The 21,144-nt window shown below is 39.1% G+C and overlaps 1 protein-coding gene across 1 annotated transcript; it reads left to right on the forward strand.

The window, feature by feature from the left end:
- The first annotated feature begins 40 nt into the window (after positions 1–40).
- SPRTN (SprT-like N-terminal domain) lies at positions 41–16,957 on the forward strand. Its single transcript, XM_053606697.1, has 5 exons — positions 41–601; positions 1,642–1,741; positions 4,446–4,574; positions 11,528–11,795; positions 12,999–16,957. Exons 1-5 carry the CDS (start codon positions 381–383, stop codon positions 13,748–13,750), a joined length of 1,470 nt encoding a protein of 489 aa, XP_053462672.1. The 5' UTR covers positions 41–380; the 3' UTR covers positions 13,751–16,957.
- The last annotated feature ends 4,187 nt before the right edge of the window (positions 16,958–21,144 follow it).

The raw sequence follows: 21,144 nt of genomic DNA on the forward strand, positions 1-21,144 counted from the left end.
GGGGGGCGAGGCCGCTATATGTCGGTACTGCGCATGAGCTGAGCGTGTACTCAAGGTTTGAAGTTCCCGGCGAAGCGTGAAAACTATAGCTTCCTGAAAGTTTTCTCCGCCCGAGGCCTGGAAACCCTTGTTTTGCTCCTGCTAGGAAGTATCATGTTGACTGCTGTGCCTAAACCCTAAAATCTTGGCTTTGGCTTTTGGAGTAAACTCACTTCTCGTTTGCGTTCTCGAGCCAGTTTTCCCTGAACTCTCGCGAGATTGGCGGGCATCACGAGAGCAGCCCGGGAGCCGGTATCTCTTAGGAGTTGGTCTCTGCGCTTCGCGCCTTGGTTGCTTGGGGGCGCAGACTCATCCGGGAGCGGGCCGAGATCCTGGCAGCGATGGATGAAGACCTGATTTTGGCACTGCGTCTTCAGGAGGAGTGGAACCTGCAGGTGGCAGAGTGCGATCAGATGCAAGAACCCCTGTCGCTGGTGGACGCGTCCTGGGAATTGGTGGACCCCACCCCGGATTTGCAGGCCCTGTTTGTGCAGTTTAACGACCGGTTCTTCTGGGGCCAGCTGGAGGCCGTCGAGGTGAAATGGAGCGTGCGAATGACCCTGTAAGTCGGAGTCGGGCGGAGGAAAGAGGCGGAACTGGCTGTTTTCTCGCAGCCCCAGGGTTTCTCTTCTCTCCTCCCAGCGATCCCCGAGGGGGTGGGGGCCGTTAAATGGGAGGGTCTGGTTTTGAATATGGTAGCTCCTCTCAGTATATTTCTCCCTTTCTTACTCTGTTTCTCTCTTGCTCCTACAGCCAAGGAAACCGTGTGGCTCACACCACCGTTGGACTGGTTTAATATGGGGGAGGGGTATTGAATGTCACTTCATTTCAAAGTAACAAATCTCTGATTTGTTTTATGGTCGTACTCCAGGACCGAGGAGGGAGAACCAACCAAGTCTGTTCCTAAGAAAGAGGGCTTGGGTCCTTTTACAACTGGAACTTTAGTTTGGAAGTGAGAACAATATGATCTAAAAATTTGTACCCTCAAATTAATTTGAAATTTTAAAAAAGTGCTGAGGCTGCAGAGAAGTCTCCACAGATGTGTGTTGTTCTGTTCTCATTAGGAAACTGCTTAGTAGTGAGCTTGTTTATTGGAATGAGGAAGGGATCTTCAGTGATTGATGCCAGGATTTCTTTTCTACACACTAAGTTTGGGAAATCCCAGTTTGAACTGATAATTCACTTCTGCACATAACAAAAGATGACAAGTTTAAGATGCAGTTGTGTATCAGCATGTTGTTTTTGAATTGATACAAAACAACCTGCCATTAAACAGTTTAAGATACGATACTGTTTAAAGTACAAATTTTTATATCAGCTTCCGTTATGGTTTTGGAGATCTTGTTAACTACCCCAGACTGATTATATGTGGGAGGAGACTGGGAATCAGTAGAATAGGATTGTAGTCCTTGAGCCATTGTTGCAGCCTGGCTAAAGTAAGGGAAGCCACTATTGTTGATTAACTAACAGTGAAATGCAAGCATCTGCTAACCAAACAAGGTATACTTTCAAGAAAGCATCTGCCGAACTGCTGGAGAAATGTATGAGAATTTGCTCTTCATCTCTGTTTTGCTCTTCTTCACATTGTGGTGGTTTTTCCAGGTGTGCTGGGATTTGCAGCTATGAAGGGAGAGGTGGAATGTGCTCCATCCGTCTCAGTGAGCCCCTTCTAAAATTGAGACCAAGAAAGGATCTTGTAGAGGTATTCTTTGCATAAACCTTCTTAGCTCAGTAGTTTATTAATGCTTATCATTGATTTAGACTGCTGTGAAGTAGCCTGTATGTTTAATAAAATATTCATTTTGCCCTCAGTGCAAACTTTAATTGTGGAGCAAATAATAATGGAATATCCTGTGTATTTATAGTGCTTCATAGTCACAGGTCTATTATCTTTTTTGATTTTTACAGTAGTCCTGCTTATGTTCATTGTGTGTTATTTTTTTTATTTTGTTGAGACAGGGTGTCACTCTGTCTCCCTTAATGGAGTGCAGTGGTGTCACCCTAGCTCACTGCAACCTCAAACACCTGTGCTGAAGTAATCCTCTTGCTCAGCCTCTGGAGTAACTGAGGCACGTGCCACCACACACAGCTAATTTTTCTATTTTTTGTAGAGGAAGGGTCTCACTGTGTTGTTCAGGCCCATGTCCAAACTCCTGGCCTCAAGTGATATTCCAGCATTGGCCTCCCAGAATGCTAGTATTATAGGCATGAGCCCTGTCCCCAGCCAAGGTATTTTCATTTTTATGATTGAGGAAATTAAGGTTCAGAGAGGTGAAGTAAGAATTCAGCTTACCTTCCATTGGATTTAGTAGATGCAGAAGGAATGAGAATAATGTGAACAAAAGTGCAGACTTGGGCAGTATCTAGGTCTAGAAGTAGTTGCTTTTGTCCACATAGAAAACACCTGGGAAACAGGTGTGCTGGGAACATGTCATGTAGATCCTGAAAGGAGCCTAAATGTGGGAAATGGTAGATATATAAAAATAGAAATATTCAGTATGGTGCCATGTACCTTTTTTAGGATGTATGTACTATTTAATTAAATTGAGCCAAAAATCAGGAATCTAAATTTGTTGCTCTTCTATGAGAAGAGTTACTTATCATTACTGTATTTTAGAATGTTGAGTTACTTTTGTAATGTAGAATGGCCTTTTTTGAGTTTGAATTTTCTTTATAAAGACAAAGTCTCACTTTATTGCCCTTGGTAGAGTGCCATGGCGTCACACAGCTCGTAGCAACCTCCAACTCCTGGGCTTAGGCGATTCTCTTGCCTCAGCCTCCTGAGTAGGTGGGACCATAGGTGCCCGCCACAACACCCGGCTATTTTTTTTGTTGCAGTTTGGCTGGGGCTAGGTTTGAACCCTCCACCCTCAGTATATGGGGCCAATGGCCCACCCACTGAGCCACAGGTGCTGCCCAAGTTTGAATTTTCTTGAGTGGCATTTACTTTAAAAAGTTGCAGGGGGGCACCTGTGGCTCAAAGGAGTAGGGCACTGGCCCCATATACCAGAGGTGGAGGGTTCAAATCTGGCCCCAGACAAAAAAAAAAAAAAGTTCTTTTAAGCAGTACATTGGGCTGTGCAAGATGGCTTACACCTATAATCCTAGCAACTCGAGGCTAAGGAGGGTGGATTGCTGGAACTTAGAAGTTCGAAACCAGCCTGAGCTAAAGCGAGACCCCATTTCTCCTAAAAATGGAAAAAGTAGCTGTGGTGGTGGGCACATGTAGTCCCAGCTACTGAGGAGGCTGAAGCAAAAGTATCATCTGAGCCCCCGAGGTTGAGGTTGGTATGAGCTATGACACAACAGCACTCTAACCAAGGGGAACAGAGTGAGACTGTCTCAAAAATAAACAAGCAAAAAAGCAAGATACAGTTGATATTTTTAAAAAGGGGTTTTTGTTTTTTTTTGAGACAGAGTACTGTGGCGTCACAACTCACCAGCTCAACCTGGGCTTAAGCCAGTGGTTCTCAACCTGTGGGTCGTGACCCCTTTGGACTATATTAAAGGTTTTCAACATTAGGAAGATTGAGAACCACTGACTTAAGCGATCCTCTTGGGTCATTTTGTCCCCCTCGGTAGAGTGCTTTGACATCACAGCTCACAGCAACCTCTCCAGCTCTTGGGCTTAGGTGATTCTCTTGCCTCAGCTTCCCGAGTAGCTGGGACTACAGGCGCCTGCCACAATGTCCGGCTATTTTTTGTTGCAGTTTGGTGGAGGCCAAGGTCAAACCTACCACCCTCAGTATTGCCCTACCCACTGAACCATAGACGCTGCCCGAAATTTAAATTTTTTATGTAGTCAAATTTATTGACCTTTTCTTCTGGATTTTTGATTCATAGTTAAAAAGTTCTTCCTAGAACAAGAATTCTTTTTTTTTTTTTGGCCGGGGCTGGGTTTGAACCCGCCACCTCCAGCATATGGGACCGGCGCCCTACCCCTTGAGCCACAGGCGCCGCCCAGAACAAGAATTCTTAACCTGGAATCTACACAGAGCTTCAGATACACAGGTTGAGTCTCGCTTATTTGAATTGCCTAGAACCAGAATGTTTAAAATTTCAGATTTTGGAATGTATTTACTACACTTACCAGTAGAACATCCCAAATCTGAAAATCCAAAATCTAAAATGCTCCAATGCGCATTTCTTTGGGTGTCATTTTGGCATGCAGAAAGTTTTGGATTTTGGAGCATTTCGGGTTTCTGTATTTGGGATGTTTAACCTGTATGCAAAGTTTTATGAACATGTACTTATATAATTTTTCTGGAAAAATAGCTCATGACTTTTATCAGTTTCTGAAAGAAGCTTCTGATCCAGAAAAACTTAAGACCTCAGGTAGAGTAAGAGAATGTATTTTTGTTTTTAAAAATGCCATAACAAATTAATTTGATTATTTTCTGTTTCAGACCCTCTTGCATGAAATGATACATGCCTATTTATTTGTCACTAATAATGATAAAGACCGGGAAGGGCATGGTCCAGAGTTCTGTAAACATATGCATCGCATCAACCGCCTGACTGGAGCCAACATCACGGTATATATAGTCACACACACCCATGATGTTTAGTAATTATTTAATCAGTAACTTCCGAGATTTAATTTAAAATAGTGAACAAGGTGGAAACAAGTATAATCTTTGAGGATTTTTAGCAGCAAACAAGAGGCCCAGAGAAATTAATTGGCCTGCCTGGGAACACGTAGTTAAAGGGCAGCAGAGCTGGTGATATCTTTAACTATTCGCTGACTATTTCCAGGTCAACATTTTACGAACAATTCCTTCCAGCTTCTGGATTCTTACAATGGTCTCTTCACTTTGTCTCCTTACCGTAGTCTCTTTCAATCCATCCTTTGTCCTGCTGCCATTTCAGATGCAATTCTGTTCTGAGAAGTCTTTGATTCTGGCCAAGCCTGGTGTTCAAATAGCATGAGGAGGCAGATTGCCTGGGTTCAAATCCTGGCTTCACGGGTTATTATGCTTCTCACCTACTTAATTTTTCTTTTTTTTTTTTTTTTTTTTTTTTGTGGTTTTTGGCCAAGGCTGGGTTTGAACCTGCCACCTCTGGCATATGGGACCGGCGCCCTACTCCTTGAGCTACAGGCACCGCCCCCTACTTAATTTTTCTACACCTCATTTTACTAACATGGCAAATGGGCCTAACAACAATACCTGTCTCCACGATCCTAGTGAGGAGGAAGGATTAAAGGAGAAAGAAAGCACATACAAAACATTTTAGCACAGTTTGAGCATTAATTAGTTTTTATCATCATTGTATTCATTTTATCAAACAACCTTATTGTGCCTTTTTTCCAACTCTCTTGCATATGTCCTGTTTCTCTTCACCGAACTTTCCATTCCTTTCCCTCTCCACATCTTCCATCCCTGAAGTACACCACATCCTCTCTCCTGCATCTCTCCTCTTCATCTTTCCACTGGGATGGGACTTATTCCTTTGAACCCTCTCAGCAGATAGTTAAGCTTTTCTAATTTTATTCCACTTTCATACTTTGAACACAGATGGCTCTTACTCATCTTTATACACATCTATGTAAGATGTATAATGTAGTGTCCTTAAGTGGTCTTAACAAATAACTGAATTGAATTGAACTGAATAGAATTTTAATTCCTACATAGATTAAATTCTCTGGTACTTCTGAGTATTTCTGTCCTTTAAAAGTGCTCATCCTACATATATTATTCTTTTCTAATTATAGCTTTACTTTTCTAAAAACCTCATTTAATTATTGAATACAGAGTTACTTTGGCATCGGGAAAGTGGCTGACATTTTATTATTACTGTTGTTATTTTTTAGAGACTTAATCTCACCAGGTTGCCCAGGCTGGATTTGAATTCCTGGGCCCAAGTGATCTTCCCATTTCAGCCTCCAGAGTAGCTGAGATATAGGCATGTGCCAACGTGCCTGGTTTAGCATTTTTAAAAAATCAGACATAAAATCCAAATAAGAGAATTATGGAATTGCTAGCATAAAGTACATTTAGTTTCTTCACCAGAATTTACACTTTGAGCAGAATCCTGGGATATTTCCCATTGTTCTTTTGGAAGAGGAGCTGTTCTTTTATCTTGGATGTATGTGTGTTTTTTTTAGAAGAGGTTTCACAGAGTGAACACCCCTTGCTTTTATAGGTTACATCCTGTTATAACAAACTCCACAGGGTAGCTACTTTCACATTGTAGAGCAATTTTATTTTAGTGACTACATTGTTAAAAGTCACATTCCCAGGCTGTAGGAATTACAGGAATTGGACACAAAACAGGTCTAATTCTCTGTCTTTTTTGCTAATGAAGTATTATTTTTTAGCTCAAGATAATTACCAGGTGTTTTTCAAAGGGAGTTTAGCTATGCTAATGAATAACATAAAATGTTCTGAATGTAATAAAGAGGACAAGGTTTCATATACCTCTTTGCCCCAAAACCTGTGTCCCTCCATCCTTTCTACAATGCATTCTTTACATGCTTACCAAGTTTTAGAAGATTATTGCTTGTGTTGGAGAGATAGTCTAAAACTATTAGCATCCATTTCTACTGGGGGGATTTAGTAGAAAGTGAAATGTCTTTTTTTTTAAGTCATATACAGATACTCCTTATTCTTTTATTATTATTATTCTTATTAAATCATAGCTGTGTACATTAATGCGATCATGGGGCACCATACACTGGTTTTATAGACCGTTTGACACATTTTCATCACACTGGTTAACATAGCCTTCCTGGCATTTTCTTAGTTATTGTGTTAAGACATTTATTCTGCATTTACTAAGTTTCACAAGTACCCTTGTAAGATGCACCGCAGGTGTAATCTCACCAATCACTCTCCCTCTGCCCATCCTCCCTCCCCTCCCCTCCCTCTCCCCCTTACCCCCATTCTTAGGTTATAAGTGGGTTATAGCTTTCATGTAAAAGCCATAAATTAGTTTCATAGTAGGGCTGCATACATTGGATACTTTTTCTTCCATTCTTGAGATACTTTACTAAGAAGAATATGTTCCAGCTCCATCCATATAAACATGAAAGAGGTAAAGTCTCCATCTTTCTTTAAGGCTGCATCATATTCCATGGTGTACATATACTACAATTTATTAATCCATTCATGGATCAGTGGGCACTTGGGCTTTTTCTATGACTTAGCAATTATGAATTGGGCTGCAATAAACATGCTGGTACAAATATCTTTGTTATGATGTGATTTTTGGTCTTCTGGGTATATACCTAGTAGAGGAATTATAAGATTGAATGGTGGATCTATTTTTACATCTCTCGGTGTTCTCCAAACATGTTTCCAAAAGGAATGTATTAATTTGCATTCCCACCAGTAGTGTAGAAGTGTTCCCTTGTCTCCACATCCACGCCGACATCTCTGGTCTTGGGATTTTGTGATATGGGCTAATCTTACTGGATTTAGATGATATCTCAAAGTAATTATGATTTGCATTTCTCTGATGATTAAAGATGATGAGCATTTTTTCATATGTCTGTAGGCCGTGTGCCTGTCTTCTTCAGAGAAGTTTCTTTTCAAGTCCCTTGCCCAGCCTGCGATGGGATCACTTGTTCTTTTCTTGCTTATACGTTTGAGTTCTCTGTGAATTCTGATTATTAAACCTTTGTCAGAAACATAACCTGCAAATATCTTCTCCCATTCTGATGGCTGTTTGCTTGCTTTACTTACTGTGTTCTTGGCTGTGCAGAAGCTTTTTAGTTTGATCAGGTCCCAGTAGTGTATTTTTGAAGCTGCTTCAATTGCCTGGGGGTCCTCCTCATAAAATACTCGCCCAGACCGATTTCTTTAAGGGTTTTCCCTGCACTCTCTTCTATTTTTATAGTTTCATGTCTTAAGTTTAAATCTTTAATCCAGTGAGAGTCTATCTTAGTTAATGGTGAAAGGTGTGGGTCCAGTTTCAGTCTTCTACAGGTTGCCATCTAGTTCACCGAGCACCATTTGTTAAATAGGGAATCATTTCCCCACTGAATGTTTTTAATTGTTTTAATTTAAAGATCAAATAACAGTAAGTAGCTGGATTCATCTCTTGGTTCTGTATTCTGTTCCAGACATCTACTTCTCTGTTTTTGTGCCAGTACCAGGCTGTTTTGATCACTATGGATTTATAGTACAGTCTGAGGTCTGGTAACATGATTCTTCCTGCTTTGTTTTTATTTCTGAGTAACGTCTTGGCTATTCAAGGTTTTTTCTGATAACATATAAAACGAAGTGTTATTTTTTCAAGATCTTTCAAGTATGACAGTGGAGCTTTAATAGGGATTGCATTAAAATTGTATATTGCTTTGGGTAGTATGGACATTTTAACAATGTTGATTCTTCCCAGCCATGAGCATGGTATGTTTTTCCATTTGTTAACATTTTCAGCTATTTCTTTTCTCAGAGTTTCATAGTTCTCTTTATAGAGATCTTTCACGTCCTTTGTTAGATAAACTCCTAAATATTTCATATTCTTTGGCACTACTGTGAAAGGAATTGAGTCCTTAACTGATTTTTCAGCTTGACTATTGTTGGTATATATATAAAGGCTACCGATTTATGAATGTTGATTTTGTAACCTGAGATGCTGCTGTATTCCATGATAACTTCTAAGAGTTTTGTAGTAGAATCCCTGGTGTTTTCCAGGTATACAATTATATCATCTGCGAACAGCGAAAGTTTGATCTCTTCTGACCCTATATGGATACCCTTGATCGCCTTTTCTTCCCTAATTGCGGTGGATAAAACTTCCATTACAATGTTAAAGAGCAGTGGAGACAATGGGCAGCCTTGTCTGGTTCCTCATCTGAGTGGAAATGATTTCAATTTAACTCCATTCAATACGACATTGGCTGTGGGTTTGCTGTAGAGGGCCTCTATCAGTTTGAGAAATGTCCCTTCCATACCAATTTTCTTAAGTGTTCTGATCATGAAGGGATGCTGGATATTATCAAAAGCTTTTTCTGCATCAATTGAGAGAATCATATGGTCTTTGTTTTTTAGTTTGTTTATGTATATTGAACCAGCCTTGAGATCCTGGGATAAAACCGACTTGGTCATGAAAATATAATTTGTTTGATTTGTTGCTGGATTCTGTTTCTTAGGATCTTGTTGAATAATTTTGCATCTATATTCATTAGTGATATTGGTCTATAATTTTCTTTTCTTGTTGGGTCTTTTCCTGGTTTGAGGATCAGGGTGATGTTTGCTTCATAGAACGTGTTGGGCGTGTTGGGTAGTCTTCCTTCTTTTTCTACATTTTGGAACAGGTTGAGTAATGCAGGTACTAATTCCTCTTTAAAGGTCTGGTAGAATTCTGACTTGAAGCCATCTGGTCCCGGACTTTTCTTTTCAGGGAGATTTTGTGTGGTTGATGCTATTTCAGAACTTGATACGGGCCTGTTCAACATTTCCACTTGATTCTGGCTAAGTCTTGGAAGGTGACGTGCTTCCAAGTATTGGTCAATTTCCCTCAGATTTTCGTATTTCTGAGAATCAAGTTTCTTGTAATATTCATTAAGGATTTTTTGAATTTCTGAGGAGTCTGTTGTTATTTCGTCTTTGTCGTTTCTGATTGATGAGATTAGAGATTTTACTCTTTTTTTGCTAGTTAGGTTGGACAAAGGTTTATCTATTTTATTGACCTTTTCAAAAAACCAACTTTGTGATTTATTGATTTGTTGTATAATTCTTTTCATTTAATTCTGCTCTAATTTTGGTTATTTCTTTTCTTCTACTGGGTTTGGGGTTGGAATGTTCTTCCTTTTCCAGTTGCTTGAGATATCCCATTAAGTTGTTAACTTCCTCTGTTTCCTTTCTTTTGAGGAAGGCTTGCAGTGCTATAAATTTCCCTCTTAACGTTCTGATAATTCGTATCTTCATTGTCATTTTGTTCCAAAAATTTGGCAATTTCCTTCTTAATCTCATCTCAGACTCAGCTATCATTCAGCATAAGGGTATTTAACTTCCATATTTTATATGAGTATGCAGATTCCTGATGTTACTGAGTTCAACTTTTATCCCGTGGTGGTCCAAGAAGATGCAAGAAATCATTTCTTTTCCTTTAAATTTATTGAGGTTAGACTTGTATCCTAAGATTTGATCGATTTTGGAGTATGTTCCTTGGGCTGATGAGAAGTATGTGTATTCAGTTTTGTTGGGATGAAATGTTCTGAAGATGTCTGCTAAATCCAAATGTTGGATGGTTAGGTTTAAATTTAAAATTTCTTTTTTTTTTTTTGTAGAGACAGAGTCTCACTGTACCGCCCTGGAGTAGAGTGCCGTGGCATCACACGGCTCACAGCAACCTCTAACTCTTGGGCTTACGCGATTCTCTTGCCTCAGCCTCCCGAGCAGCTGGGACCGCAGGCACGCGCCACAACGCCCGGCTATTTTTCTGTTGCAGTTTGGCCGGGGCTGGTTCCGAACCCGCCACCCTCGGCATATGGGGCCGGCGCCCTACTCACTGAGCCATAGGTGCTGCCTTTTTTTTTTTGAGACAGGGTCTCAAGCTGTTACCCTGGGTAGAGTGCTTGGCATCACAGCTCACAGTAACCTCAAGGTTTTAGGCTTAAAGGATTCTCTTGCCTCAGCATCCCAAATAGCTGGGACTATAGGCGCCTGCCACAACACCCAGCTAAGGAGTAGCAGCCTTTAAATGGTGGTCTGTGGTCCGTAATGCCACTGTACAGGGAGAGCTAACCATCTTCTCAGTCAGAACTTTTCCCTTAACTATTTTCTGCTTAGGTTCTTAGGTTTATCTAGAGGGTGGGGAGAAAAAACACCCTGCTTAAGGATTAAAGAGTACATTTACAGAGAATTTTATTTGTGAATGATGCTTTTCATCCACTCCGTCTGCAAATAACTCCTTGAATACCTTCCCTGTGCCAAGCACTGTATGAGCTATTAGGGACAAAAAAATGAAAACATTTGAATCCTGGAGAACTTTTCATTCTGATATGAGTGAAAAAATACACTTAAAAACAGATAAAATGTTACTCCCTGTGCCTTATTACAGAGATAGGAGCAAAGAGCTTCAAAACAGCAGAGAGCAAGCTTAGAGCTTCATTGGGTAAGATGATTGTATTATAGTTTAGTCCTTCAGAACCCTTTGATGTTGTTACTTGTAGGGGAAATTTCAGTTTAGCAGAGAGAATGATTCTTATTTCAGTGGTATAGAAAATCTTTATCCTAATTTTTGATAATTCTAAAATCTGTTCTTTGAAACTTTGAGCTTTTGTGGAGGATGTCTTTGGGTTTTTGTTTTAAGTTTTTGCCTTCTAATTTCACGTGCTTCTTTACCTAGTTTAGGAAATATTAAATTAACTCCTGTTATTTTCCATTAAAATGAACTTTTGAACAGAAATATAATTGCTATCTTTCCTAAAAAAGATCTTTCCAGAAGGCTCTGGGAAATGGAAAGTTTCAAGAATTTTTTGAAAGACTGCTTAAAATTAACTTGCTTACTGAATGCTAAAAATCCTCTATCAATCCAGGTGTACCATACTTTTCATGATGAGGTGGATGAGTATCGGCGACATTGGTGGCGCTGCAATGGGCCATGTCAGTACAAACAGCCGTATTATGGCTACGTCAAACGGGCTACCAACAGGGCACCCTCTGTTCATGACTATTGGTGGGCTGAGCACCAGAAAACCTGTGGAGGCACTTACATAAAAATCAAGGAACCAGAGAACTACTCAAAAAAAGGCAAAGGAAAGACAAAACTAGGAAAGCAGCCATTATCAGCAGTAGAGAACAAAGGTACTTCGGTGTTTATTCTTCCAGCTTTTCCATGACCATGGCTACAATCTCCAGACAGTACTCTCTTTTAAAGCTGTGGTTCCCAACCCGCAGGCTGTAGAGTGGTACCAGTGGCCTGTTAGGAAACGTGTCGCACAGCAGGAGGTGAGTGGTGTGTTGGCAGCTGCTCCCCTCGGCTTGCATCACTGCCTGAGCTCCACCTCCTGTCAGATCTCACGCCCAGTCCCTAATCCATCTGGAAAATTGTCTTCCATGAAACTGGTCCCTGGTGCCAAAAAGGTTGGGGGCCACTGCTTTAGAGAACTAATATTAAGATAACCTAATGGGTTGTTTCTAGCGTGGAACCTTTTAATTGTAGACTTGACAAAAATTCTCATTGTTCATGAAATGATAGGAAAATATACTTTGCACTGTGTAGAAGTGAATAAAAGTAGTAATAGTTTCCACTGATAATATTTGAGGCAAAGTGCTTTTCCCTGTCTTGACTCACTGAGTTATTATGAAACAGAAGGCAAAAAGTTTTTTTTTTTTCAAAATAAAAACAGTATTCCAAATAACAATGACCGGAATGTTAGTCCTAAGTACACCCCTTCCTATCAGTTGGATTCTGTCCAAGTGACTTCTGCTATTGATGTATGTACATTCATGGGGAAAAGAATGGGCAAAGGATATGACATATATTTGCCAGTATTTCATCTTCAAGATTTATCCCTTTCCCATGAAGTTCAGTTTCTGCCTTTGAGGTGGTCACCATGTTACTAAAGTTGATGCTTCTTCCCCTGGGAATGTTTTGATTTGATGTGATGGGACCCAAAAATGTAGGATATATGTCCCAGACCTGAAATGTTCAGCAGTATAGGAGCTGTGGAAGATTGCTGTGAGGTGAGTGGTGAGTAAGAAGGATGCGAACAGGGAGGCTCCTGGAATTAGACACGGAGGCGGCCAGTTTCCAAGGTAAGTGTTGCATCGTTCTTGGCCTCTGGTGTGATAGGATTATTTATCTATATGTAAGACAATTTCTTTTATCCTTATGTTCTCTCAATGACTTCTGAAAATTGTACATCTCCCAATAATAGGTATTGATTGCATGGATCTAAGTTAGAATAAAATATTTCTTCATTTTGAGAAAACTACCCATGAAGTTGATTTTTATTACTGTATGTATTTTAAGTTGAGGAAAAATCTTGTTTGCTTCTTTTGCAGATAAACCCAACAGAGGTGAAGCACAGCTATTAAACCCTTTTAGCGGGAAAGGATACATTCTAGGAGAAACAAGCAATTTACCATTTTCTGAGAAAATTAATGGCTTGCATACCATTAATAAAACCGAAGATCTTTTAAGTCAAGAGCTTTCTGCAGATGCTTTAAGACCTAATTCTAAAATTGAGGTAAAGTTTGAACAGAATGGTTCAAGTAAAAAAACTTCTAATTTGGTCTCCCCTGTTCTTAGCACCAGTCACCAAAATGTTTTAAGCAACTATTTTCCTAGAATATCAGTTGCCAACCAGAAGGCTGTCAGAAGTGTGAATGGATCTTCTCCAACAAGTATAACAGTTGGTGACACCACTAAAAACTCCGTCTCTTCTAGTTCTCAGAGAAGGGTGACATCTTCTAAGATATCGCTGAGAAATTCTTTAAAAGCAGTGGAATCAACATCCGTGACTGCATCCCAGGAAGGGAGTGGGTCTGAAGATAAAGTCCTGAATAAACGACCCAGGCTAGAAGACAAGACTGTTTTTGACAATTTTTTTATTAAGAAAGAGCAAATACAAAGTGATGGCAATGATGGAAAGTGCAGTTCACATCCTGTAACCACAACTCAGAATTCCAGTAGTTCATGCAATCAGAGCAAAATGGTTAATTGCCCGGTTTGTGGGAAAGAAGTTTTGGAGTCTCAAATTAATGAGCACTTGGACTGGTGTCTTGAAAGTGATAGGATTAAAGTCAAAAGCTGAAAATGTCTTTAAAGAATGAATGAGTTTCCACATACCTGTTTTACCTCACTCATGCTGTCAGCCGTTTGGCAGTTTGGGGTTAATGCTAAGATTTGTAGGTTATAATTTAGTTCATACAACCAATACAAGATGTTCTTTAACAATATTTTACATCACAGTGTGCTACATTCAATTCTTGCCTTAGGTATGCTGTAGCCCAGAGTTTGTTCTACCTGTAGACGTGTATAATTTTTAGGTACTTTTATTCTTGCTCTTGAAGACTTTTAAATCTGTTAATCTTTTTATTTATATACTTTCCTAAAAATACTCATGAGGAATCCTGTTAGGTATTTATTTGAGTATTTATTTTTTAATATTAATACTCATTCTCTGGACTGAATCATCATAGTTTCAGACATACTGGCCAAAAACACTAGAGTACAAAGTATGAGAGTTGTTTTAGGGCACACTAAGTTTTTGTTTTTCTGAGTTCCCCTCCACCCCTGAAACTTAACAGAAAATAGAACTTTATTTCTGTGCTCTACCTTTACTACACAGTGACAGCAGATTTTAGATTTTAGATAAGGAATGTAGTAAAATAAGTAAATTTCTTTTCGAATATTGCTAGCAACAAACAGCCACTATAATTCTGTGTACCGGATTTTATATTGAGTTTAGCTGTTTTCTCAAAATTTGGCAAAGTGAGTGGTTAAAACTTGGTGCCTAAGTAACTGATACATGTTCACATACCAAAGTTGCCTAATACAACAGTGGGAAATTATCTAGAAACAGTATTATGAAACTTAAGCCTAAGTAGAAACCCATTATAATAAAAGAAATACCCTTTGTGCACTTAAAAAATATATTTCATTTTTAAAGTGTTCTCTTTCATGTTACAGGGAAGGAACAAAAATATTTTTTATCAGTTTACTTTTTGTCTCATGGCTGTACCTCCAGTATGTTGGCATAGTCCCAAGACCTTAGTTCACAAGTTTTTTTTGTTGTTGCAATGTAGGTGCACAGATTTTAAATATACAGCTGGTCACAGTTTTACAGAGTGTGCACCTGTATACTACCCTGATCAAGTTAGAAAACATGTCCATTGCCACAGAAGGCTTTCTATAGGTGCCTCTCCCAGTTAGTACCTGCCACCCTCATGACCCCCAAAGCTCACTGCTATTCTCACCTCTGTTTAATACCACAGATTAGTTTAGCCTGTTTTTGAACTTCACAAAGTAGTGTCTTTGTACCTCTGTGTCTCAGAGATTCATTTTCATTGCTGTGTACAGAATTTTTTATCCGTTCTATTGTTAATGGACATGTGAATTATTTCCAAATTGAGGCTATTAATAATGCTAAGAATGTTCTTACTCATTTCTTTTGGGTATGTACCTAATTGCTACGTTATAGGATATGTTTGTTTAGGTTTAGTAAATACCTCCAGTTAACACCCTAACAGCAGTGTGTGAGAGCTGCAGTTGTTTACCATCCTCAACATTTTAGCCCAGTTGGATGTTTACAAGTTTTGATATTTCTTAAAACATGAAATTAAAAAATTGTATTTAATAAATATTTATAAATGGCTATTAAAACGTGTGTATTATGTTGAATATATATGCAGTTACACTTCCCTAGAGGAGCATTTTCTCCAGTTCAACAAACTATGGGTAACTAAGTAACTTATTTTGAGCCCAAACCACATAAAGTTCTGGGGCTATGATGTAACAAAGATGGTCCATATCCTCAAGGAGCTTTAAAGCCTAGTTAGGGAAAGCAACAGAAGCAGATGAGTCTTGGTGTGGTTTGGTAAGTTCTGTGAGAAAGGTTTCTGCTGGGTGCTGGGGAAACTAGGAGACAATATCCAAACTGAATCTAGGGTGCGTCAAGTTAGTTTAAAGAAAAGGAACAGAAGGCATTGGAATAGACCAGTGTGTTCTATTGGGGGAACTAGAAAATGTTCCAAATGAATAGTGTATAAAATGAGGGGCAAAATGGCAAAAGGAGAAATACTGCAGGTAAGACTTGCTAAGGTGTAGAATTTTGAGGGACCATATCTATCATGTTCTTCATTCCCTGTCCAGTTTGTGTAGAGCCTGCTAGCAAGCATCTGTTGATTCAGGCAGAGAGAGCTTGGTGAAGGCTTTTAAACCAGCCAAGGACATGTTGAGAAACGTTTCCGATGGGTTCTTCCTGAGGCAGCGCTGATGGGAGGAAGAGGAAGGGTTTGAGAAACATTAGGCAGTTGAGTCAGGAGTCACGTTCAAGTCAAGAGGGATGATGAAAAATACCCGTTAGCAAGTAAATGGAAATTAACTTGAAAGTGAAGTCTTTTACTTCATCTGTGTTAAAAACTTTTGAGAAAATTTGCACCCCAGGAATTCATTCTTTCCCCAAATCTGAGTCATTTATAGTCAAATGGTTTTCCATTTTGTTTTAAAGCAAACTTAGCTTAACAGCTTGTAATTCTGGTACAAGCCTTTAAATGCTATTCCCCGTTATAGTGAGATGAGGTACAGGTTCTGTTTCTATAAAAACTTGGTGCTCTTTAAAGTCAGAGTTACGCATTACCTAGAAAACTATGACCTCAGAACATTTTGCTTTGTGAACTATAAATGGATATCCTAACTGGAAGTTCTAAGTAGATGGGAAAAATACTATGACCAAAAATCGTTTTTCAAAGCTTACAGGATTTTTAAATAGAGTGTCAGAATGAAACAGCTGACATCTATTCCTGCAAAAATCTAGCTGAGACCCTACTGTGCCCTGTTTTATTTCTTTTTGTGGTTGGTTAATCCTGGTACTTAATAATCCTGAGCCAATGGCTTCCTGTTATTCTTTATCTTGATTTTTTTTTTTTTTGTCCTTAAGGCTACTGTTGCCCTTTTAACAATTTGTTGTTGACGTATCAGCATATCCACCAAGTGAAGTGAAACTTTAATATGACAATTAAAAATTAAATCAAGTAGGGAGTTGAAACTATCGGAAAAAGATACAATGTGGAGGTTAGGTCTGGCTTTAATTTTTCCTATATTCCACTAAAATGTTAGAAATTACATGATTAGATACTTCATCCTAAAGTATCTTTTAAAATGAAAAGTAAAAGACTTTAGGATCTCAAGTAACTCTGGAGCCATCTCATTATTAAAATTGTTATAGCTGTCTACATTGTACACTATAGTTCAGAAACAAGCTGCTGTTTACTTGGTTTACTGAAGCCACCAGAGGATTTACCCTCTTGTGTATTGAACACTAGGTGGTGCTCCTGGTAAGTTAAAAAATGTACTCACCCTTATTATGAAACTAGTGTAGGACCTTCACATGAAAGCTATAACCCAGTTACAACCTAAGAATAGGGAGAAGGGGGAAAGGGAGGGGAAGGAGGGGGGAGATAGGTGGACAAAGGGGGATTAATGGGATTACATCTGCGGTGCATGTTACAAGGGTATAGGTGAATCCTAGTAAATGTGGAATGTAAAGGTCTTAGCTAAATAACTAAGAGAATGCTATGAAAGCTATGCTAACTAGTGTGATGAAAATGTGTCAAATGATCTATGAACCAAGTGTATGGTGCCCCATGATCATATTAATGTACACAGCTATGATTTAATAAAAATAAAAAAAAAAAAACCTGGAGGTAAAGCAAAGCCAAATGGATAAAAGAAACTCACCCGACAACTGGAACACTAACTGCCAGTTCTGATTTACAGAAAGGAAAGAATAGGTTATGATCTCAAGTCTTGTGAGGGGACACAGCAGGCCAAGTGCCAACAAAAAAGGACTGATTGACAAGGGCACCCTACTTTCCCTGAGCTTGTTTTTGAACATTTCACCTTTCACAATGAACATCAATAGTTTCTGCAAGGAAGAAACAAATACCCAGATATGGCAAAAACATGACCATGCTTAACAGGAAGTCTTCTAGACAAGGCAAGACCTGTACTTTTGTACTATTTCTTAAATTACAGTACTCTTCCTTTGACTATATCTAACACTTTTCTCTTTGCTCTAGCTTGTCTAGTTAAGTCTGAAAGCTTCCTGGGACATAAATTATGTTCATTGCTCCTACCCCAGAGGTCTAATAGAGCAAACAATTACCTTCATCGGAGGTTCTCAACCTGTGGGTCGCGACCCCTTTTTAACAATGAAAATACATTGCAGCATTAGGAAGTTTGAGAACCACTGTTCTAGATTCTTGATGTCTAGTGACGAGAGGGCTGGCATTTCTCACATTCCATGGTTACGGGCCTTTGCAAAACAACCTGCATGAACACTAACTTTCCTTCATACTTCTCCAAAGAATTAAAGTTTAGATGGATTGTATTTTCAAACTAGAGTACCCTTAAGATGCAGATCATTTCCAGGTTACTAGCATTTTGTACAAACTATATGAAAATGTGGATTTACATGAAAAGAAGCTGGGAGGGTATTTTTTCTAACAAGAGATTCCTCATAGGATTCTTTTATGTTTGTTTGTATACCTTTAAAAGTCAATAAATACAAATTTGTGTATACATACAGATGTATAAATAGCTGCATTTATAAAGTAAGATGGACCCACATTTACTTATTCAATTGCAGTAACACCAAATACTCAGGAAGGTGGCTTCCTGGGGTGCGTAGTGGATGGTGCAGTCTTAACTTCTCACTGAGACAAGGATCATCCCTACCGTGGTTTGCAGACTGTTCTGTCTACTTGCTGCACAGGATTTCACTGGTAAGCAGCTCGTGATGCACACGTGTGTCCATTCCACTTTCTAACCTTGTTCTCCCAGCTGCTCCCCTGTATTTTCTCATGCCTTTCATTCTATTTTTAGTTACATCTATTTTTCCTTGGTTCCGTTTGTCTTTTTCAATTTCTTTGCTGAGTTATATCAACTTTTCTCAGCTTCTTGAGTTTTCTCCCTCTTTTGACCCATTTTCTGAGATTTTGAATTTCTAATATCAGAGGTTAATTTTTGTTTCGACAAAGGCCTATTTAATTCAGGCTGCATATTATTGATTTTTCTCTGCTTTACGATTGAAAATTTTCATCAGTTATACTTGATTCTCATAATCTTTCCTTTGAATAGTAATTTATGGATGTTATCTTCCTTTTTCTGCTCATTTTGAAAGGTTTAATCTTCCTTGGCTTCCAAAAAGAGTTCTCTAGCCAGGAGCAAGGAGTTTGTGTGCCTTACTACCCTGTTTTCCCTAAAATAAGTCTTATTTTAAGGCGTGCTGCCAAAGATGCGCTAGGTCTTATTTTCAGGGGACGTCTTATCTTTCCTGTGAGTAGGTCTCATTTTCGGAGGATGTCTTATTTTCGGGGAAACCGGGTAGTTCTCTTCGGGTGGTAGAATGTTCGGAGAAACAGGGTAGTTTTCTAGATTCAAGAGTGTTCTCTTCCGGTGGTAGAATGAAACACTGTATTTCCCAGAGTTGACACTTTCTGTAAAAGTTAGGTGGGACTCTTCTGATTCTGTAATTCTTTTTATTTTTTTCAGTGAGACCCTTGCCCTCCTATTTTCACTTCACCATCAAGCCTCTGAGAGACATCTCCCTCCCTCCAAGAAATGGTACCTTCTCCAAACAGCCACCTTCCATCTTAAGAACCTTCAAATGTTTTCCTTTCTTGACACCCCAGTGGCCCGGGGTTGGATGTGCCAGAGTCAGGTTTATCAGTATTGCCACTACTCACAGTAGGGCCCCTGGCTTTTTTGTCTGGTACTGCCAGCTAGACCCCCACTGCCTTTGTCTCTCTGCCATATAGTTTCCACCTAACTTCTCAGCCCTCGTGTGGGTGCTGATGTTTCAGATGCTATTTCTCTGCTACAAGTAAATTGAAGTTTTTTCTGTGTCTCCTAGTTATGCTGTAGGCACAGGTGACACGCTCTCTGTATGATTTTGGGGAGATGATAATAGAAATTCAGATTAGGAAGCAGCCTCCCTCTTAAATGTGAATACACAAGCAAGAAATACCAGACATTTGAAGAAAAATTCCAACAGTAAGGACAAAAATTAAACAGAAAAAAAGTTAAATACTATGTCTATTAAAAAGGATAGGTTGGTGTACACTTTTTAAAAATTAGAGAAAAAGACCTCCTGAAATTTAAAAACCTAATAGCAGACACAATATACTCACAAGAAGAATTAAAACAGTTATCCCCAAAGTAAAGGCAACAATACACAGTAACTAGAAAAGTAAGTTCAAACCAGTACGTACACTGTCTGGATGAGAAGAGAGCTAGAGAGAACACAGAATGTATGAGAAATAATTAATGAAATAATTTAAGAAAATATCCACAAATGCAGAGTTTACATTTTGCATGCCTCCCACACCAGTTGAGAACAGGCACACACTAAAGCACACTAAAACCACAGAGGCCTGGGGATGAAAATATCCAATGAACTTCCACAGAGAAAGAGCAGATTACACATAAAGAATTAGTAGTAAGAATGGCTTCAGATCTTTCAACATCTACACGCTGGAACCTAGAATTAGTGAGACAATGTTTTCAAATTTCTGAGGAAAATTATTTACAAACTAGAATTCTATAGTCAGTTACCAATTAAGTGTAATGATAAAGACATTCATCTCAGGAAATTTACTACCCACACACTTTTGCAAGAAGTATTGGAAGGTGTGTTCCAACCAAACAGGGAACTGTCTCCAACACGGAGAATGGTGAGGGGAAAATCGCCAGAGGACATCCAAGGAAGATGGTGTGTGCCAGGCGGAAAGGGAAACCGGTTTAGACTGGTACCGGTTAGAAACCACAGGGAACCAACAAAAAAATCAAAACATTAAGGGGCAGAGTAGGTTGTGGGAGAAAGTAAAGTCATTGTGGTTTCCTGCGTGTCTCAGCTTTGAATAGCAAAGTCCTAACAGAAGCACTATCAACCTGATCTCACTTATAGCAGACTTGTGTAAGGATGATCAGGGAAGGTGGAAGTCTGCTTGTAAGAAAGGTGGAGGAATGTTGCAAAGAGACTTATGTTCTCATCTTCCATGTGGTGAAGTAAGTAGATAATGCCTTAACATTGGAAAAATCGAGATGGAGCAATGTGATCATGTTATCCAGAGAATCATTTAGAAGAGCTGAAACTTGCTTTCTCAGGGGAAGAATGTGAGGGAGTACTATTTTTTCTACCAACTCTCATATAGAGTAAGTTGATTTTGCTACTTTAACAAAATTAAACAAGAAAAGCCCATGCTAAAACTATGGCTTTCTACCAGGAGTGAGCTATGTGACTGCAAGCAACTCACTCGTCTGATCCTGTTTTAATTTTAAATGGAGATAGAATTTACTTTGCTTTGTATGCTGAAAGAAAAAAGTGTAAAGGTATTTTGTAGAACACGATAGGAATATACTAATTTTAGCAGAAAAAGTCCTAATCTCAATGAAGGGAAGACTTTACCCTATTAACTCTTTGAC

This window comes from Nycticebus coucang, chromosome 10 (assembly GCF_027406575.1).
Source record: "Nycticebus coucang isolate mNycCou1 chromosome 10, mNycCou1.pri, whole genome shotgun sequence".
Taxonomy (NCBI): Eukaryota; Metazoa; Chordata; class Mammalia; order Primates; family Lorisidae; genus Nycticebus; species Nycticebus coucang.

Coding starts and splice junctions, on each gene's coding strand:
- SPRTN (XM_053606697.1), top strand. CDS start 381: ATGGATGAAGACCTGATTTTGGCACTGCGTCTTCAGGAGGAGTGGAAC. Junction 1,742..4,445: donor CAAGAAAGGATCTTGTAGAG/GTATTCTTTGCA, acceptor TTTCTGTTTCAG/ACCCTCTTGCATGAAATGAT. Junction 11,796..12,998: donor ATCAGCAGTAGAGAACAAAG/GTACTTCGGTGT, acceptor CTTCTTTTGCAG/ATAAACCCAACAGAGGTGAA.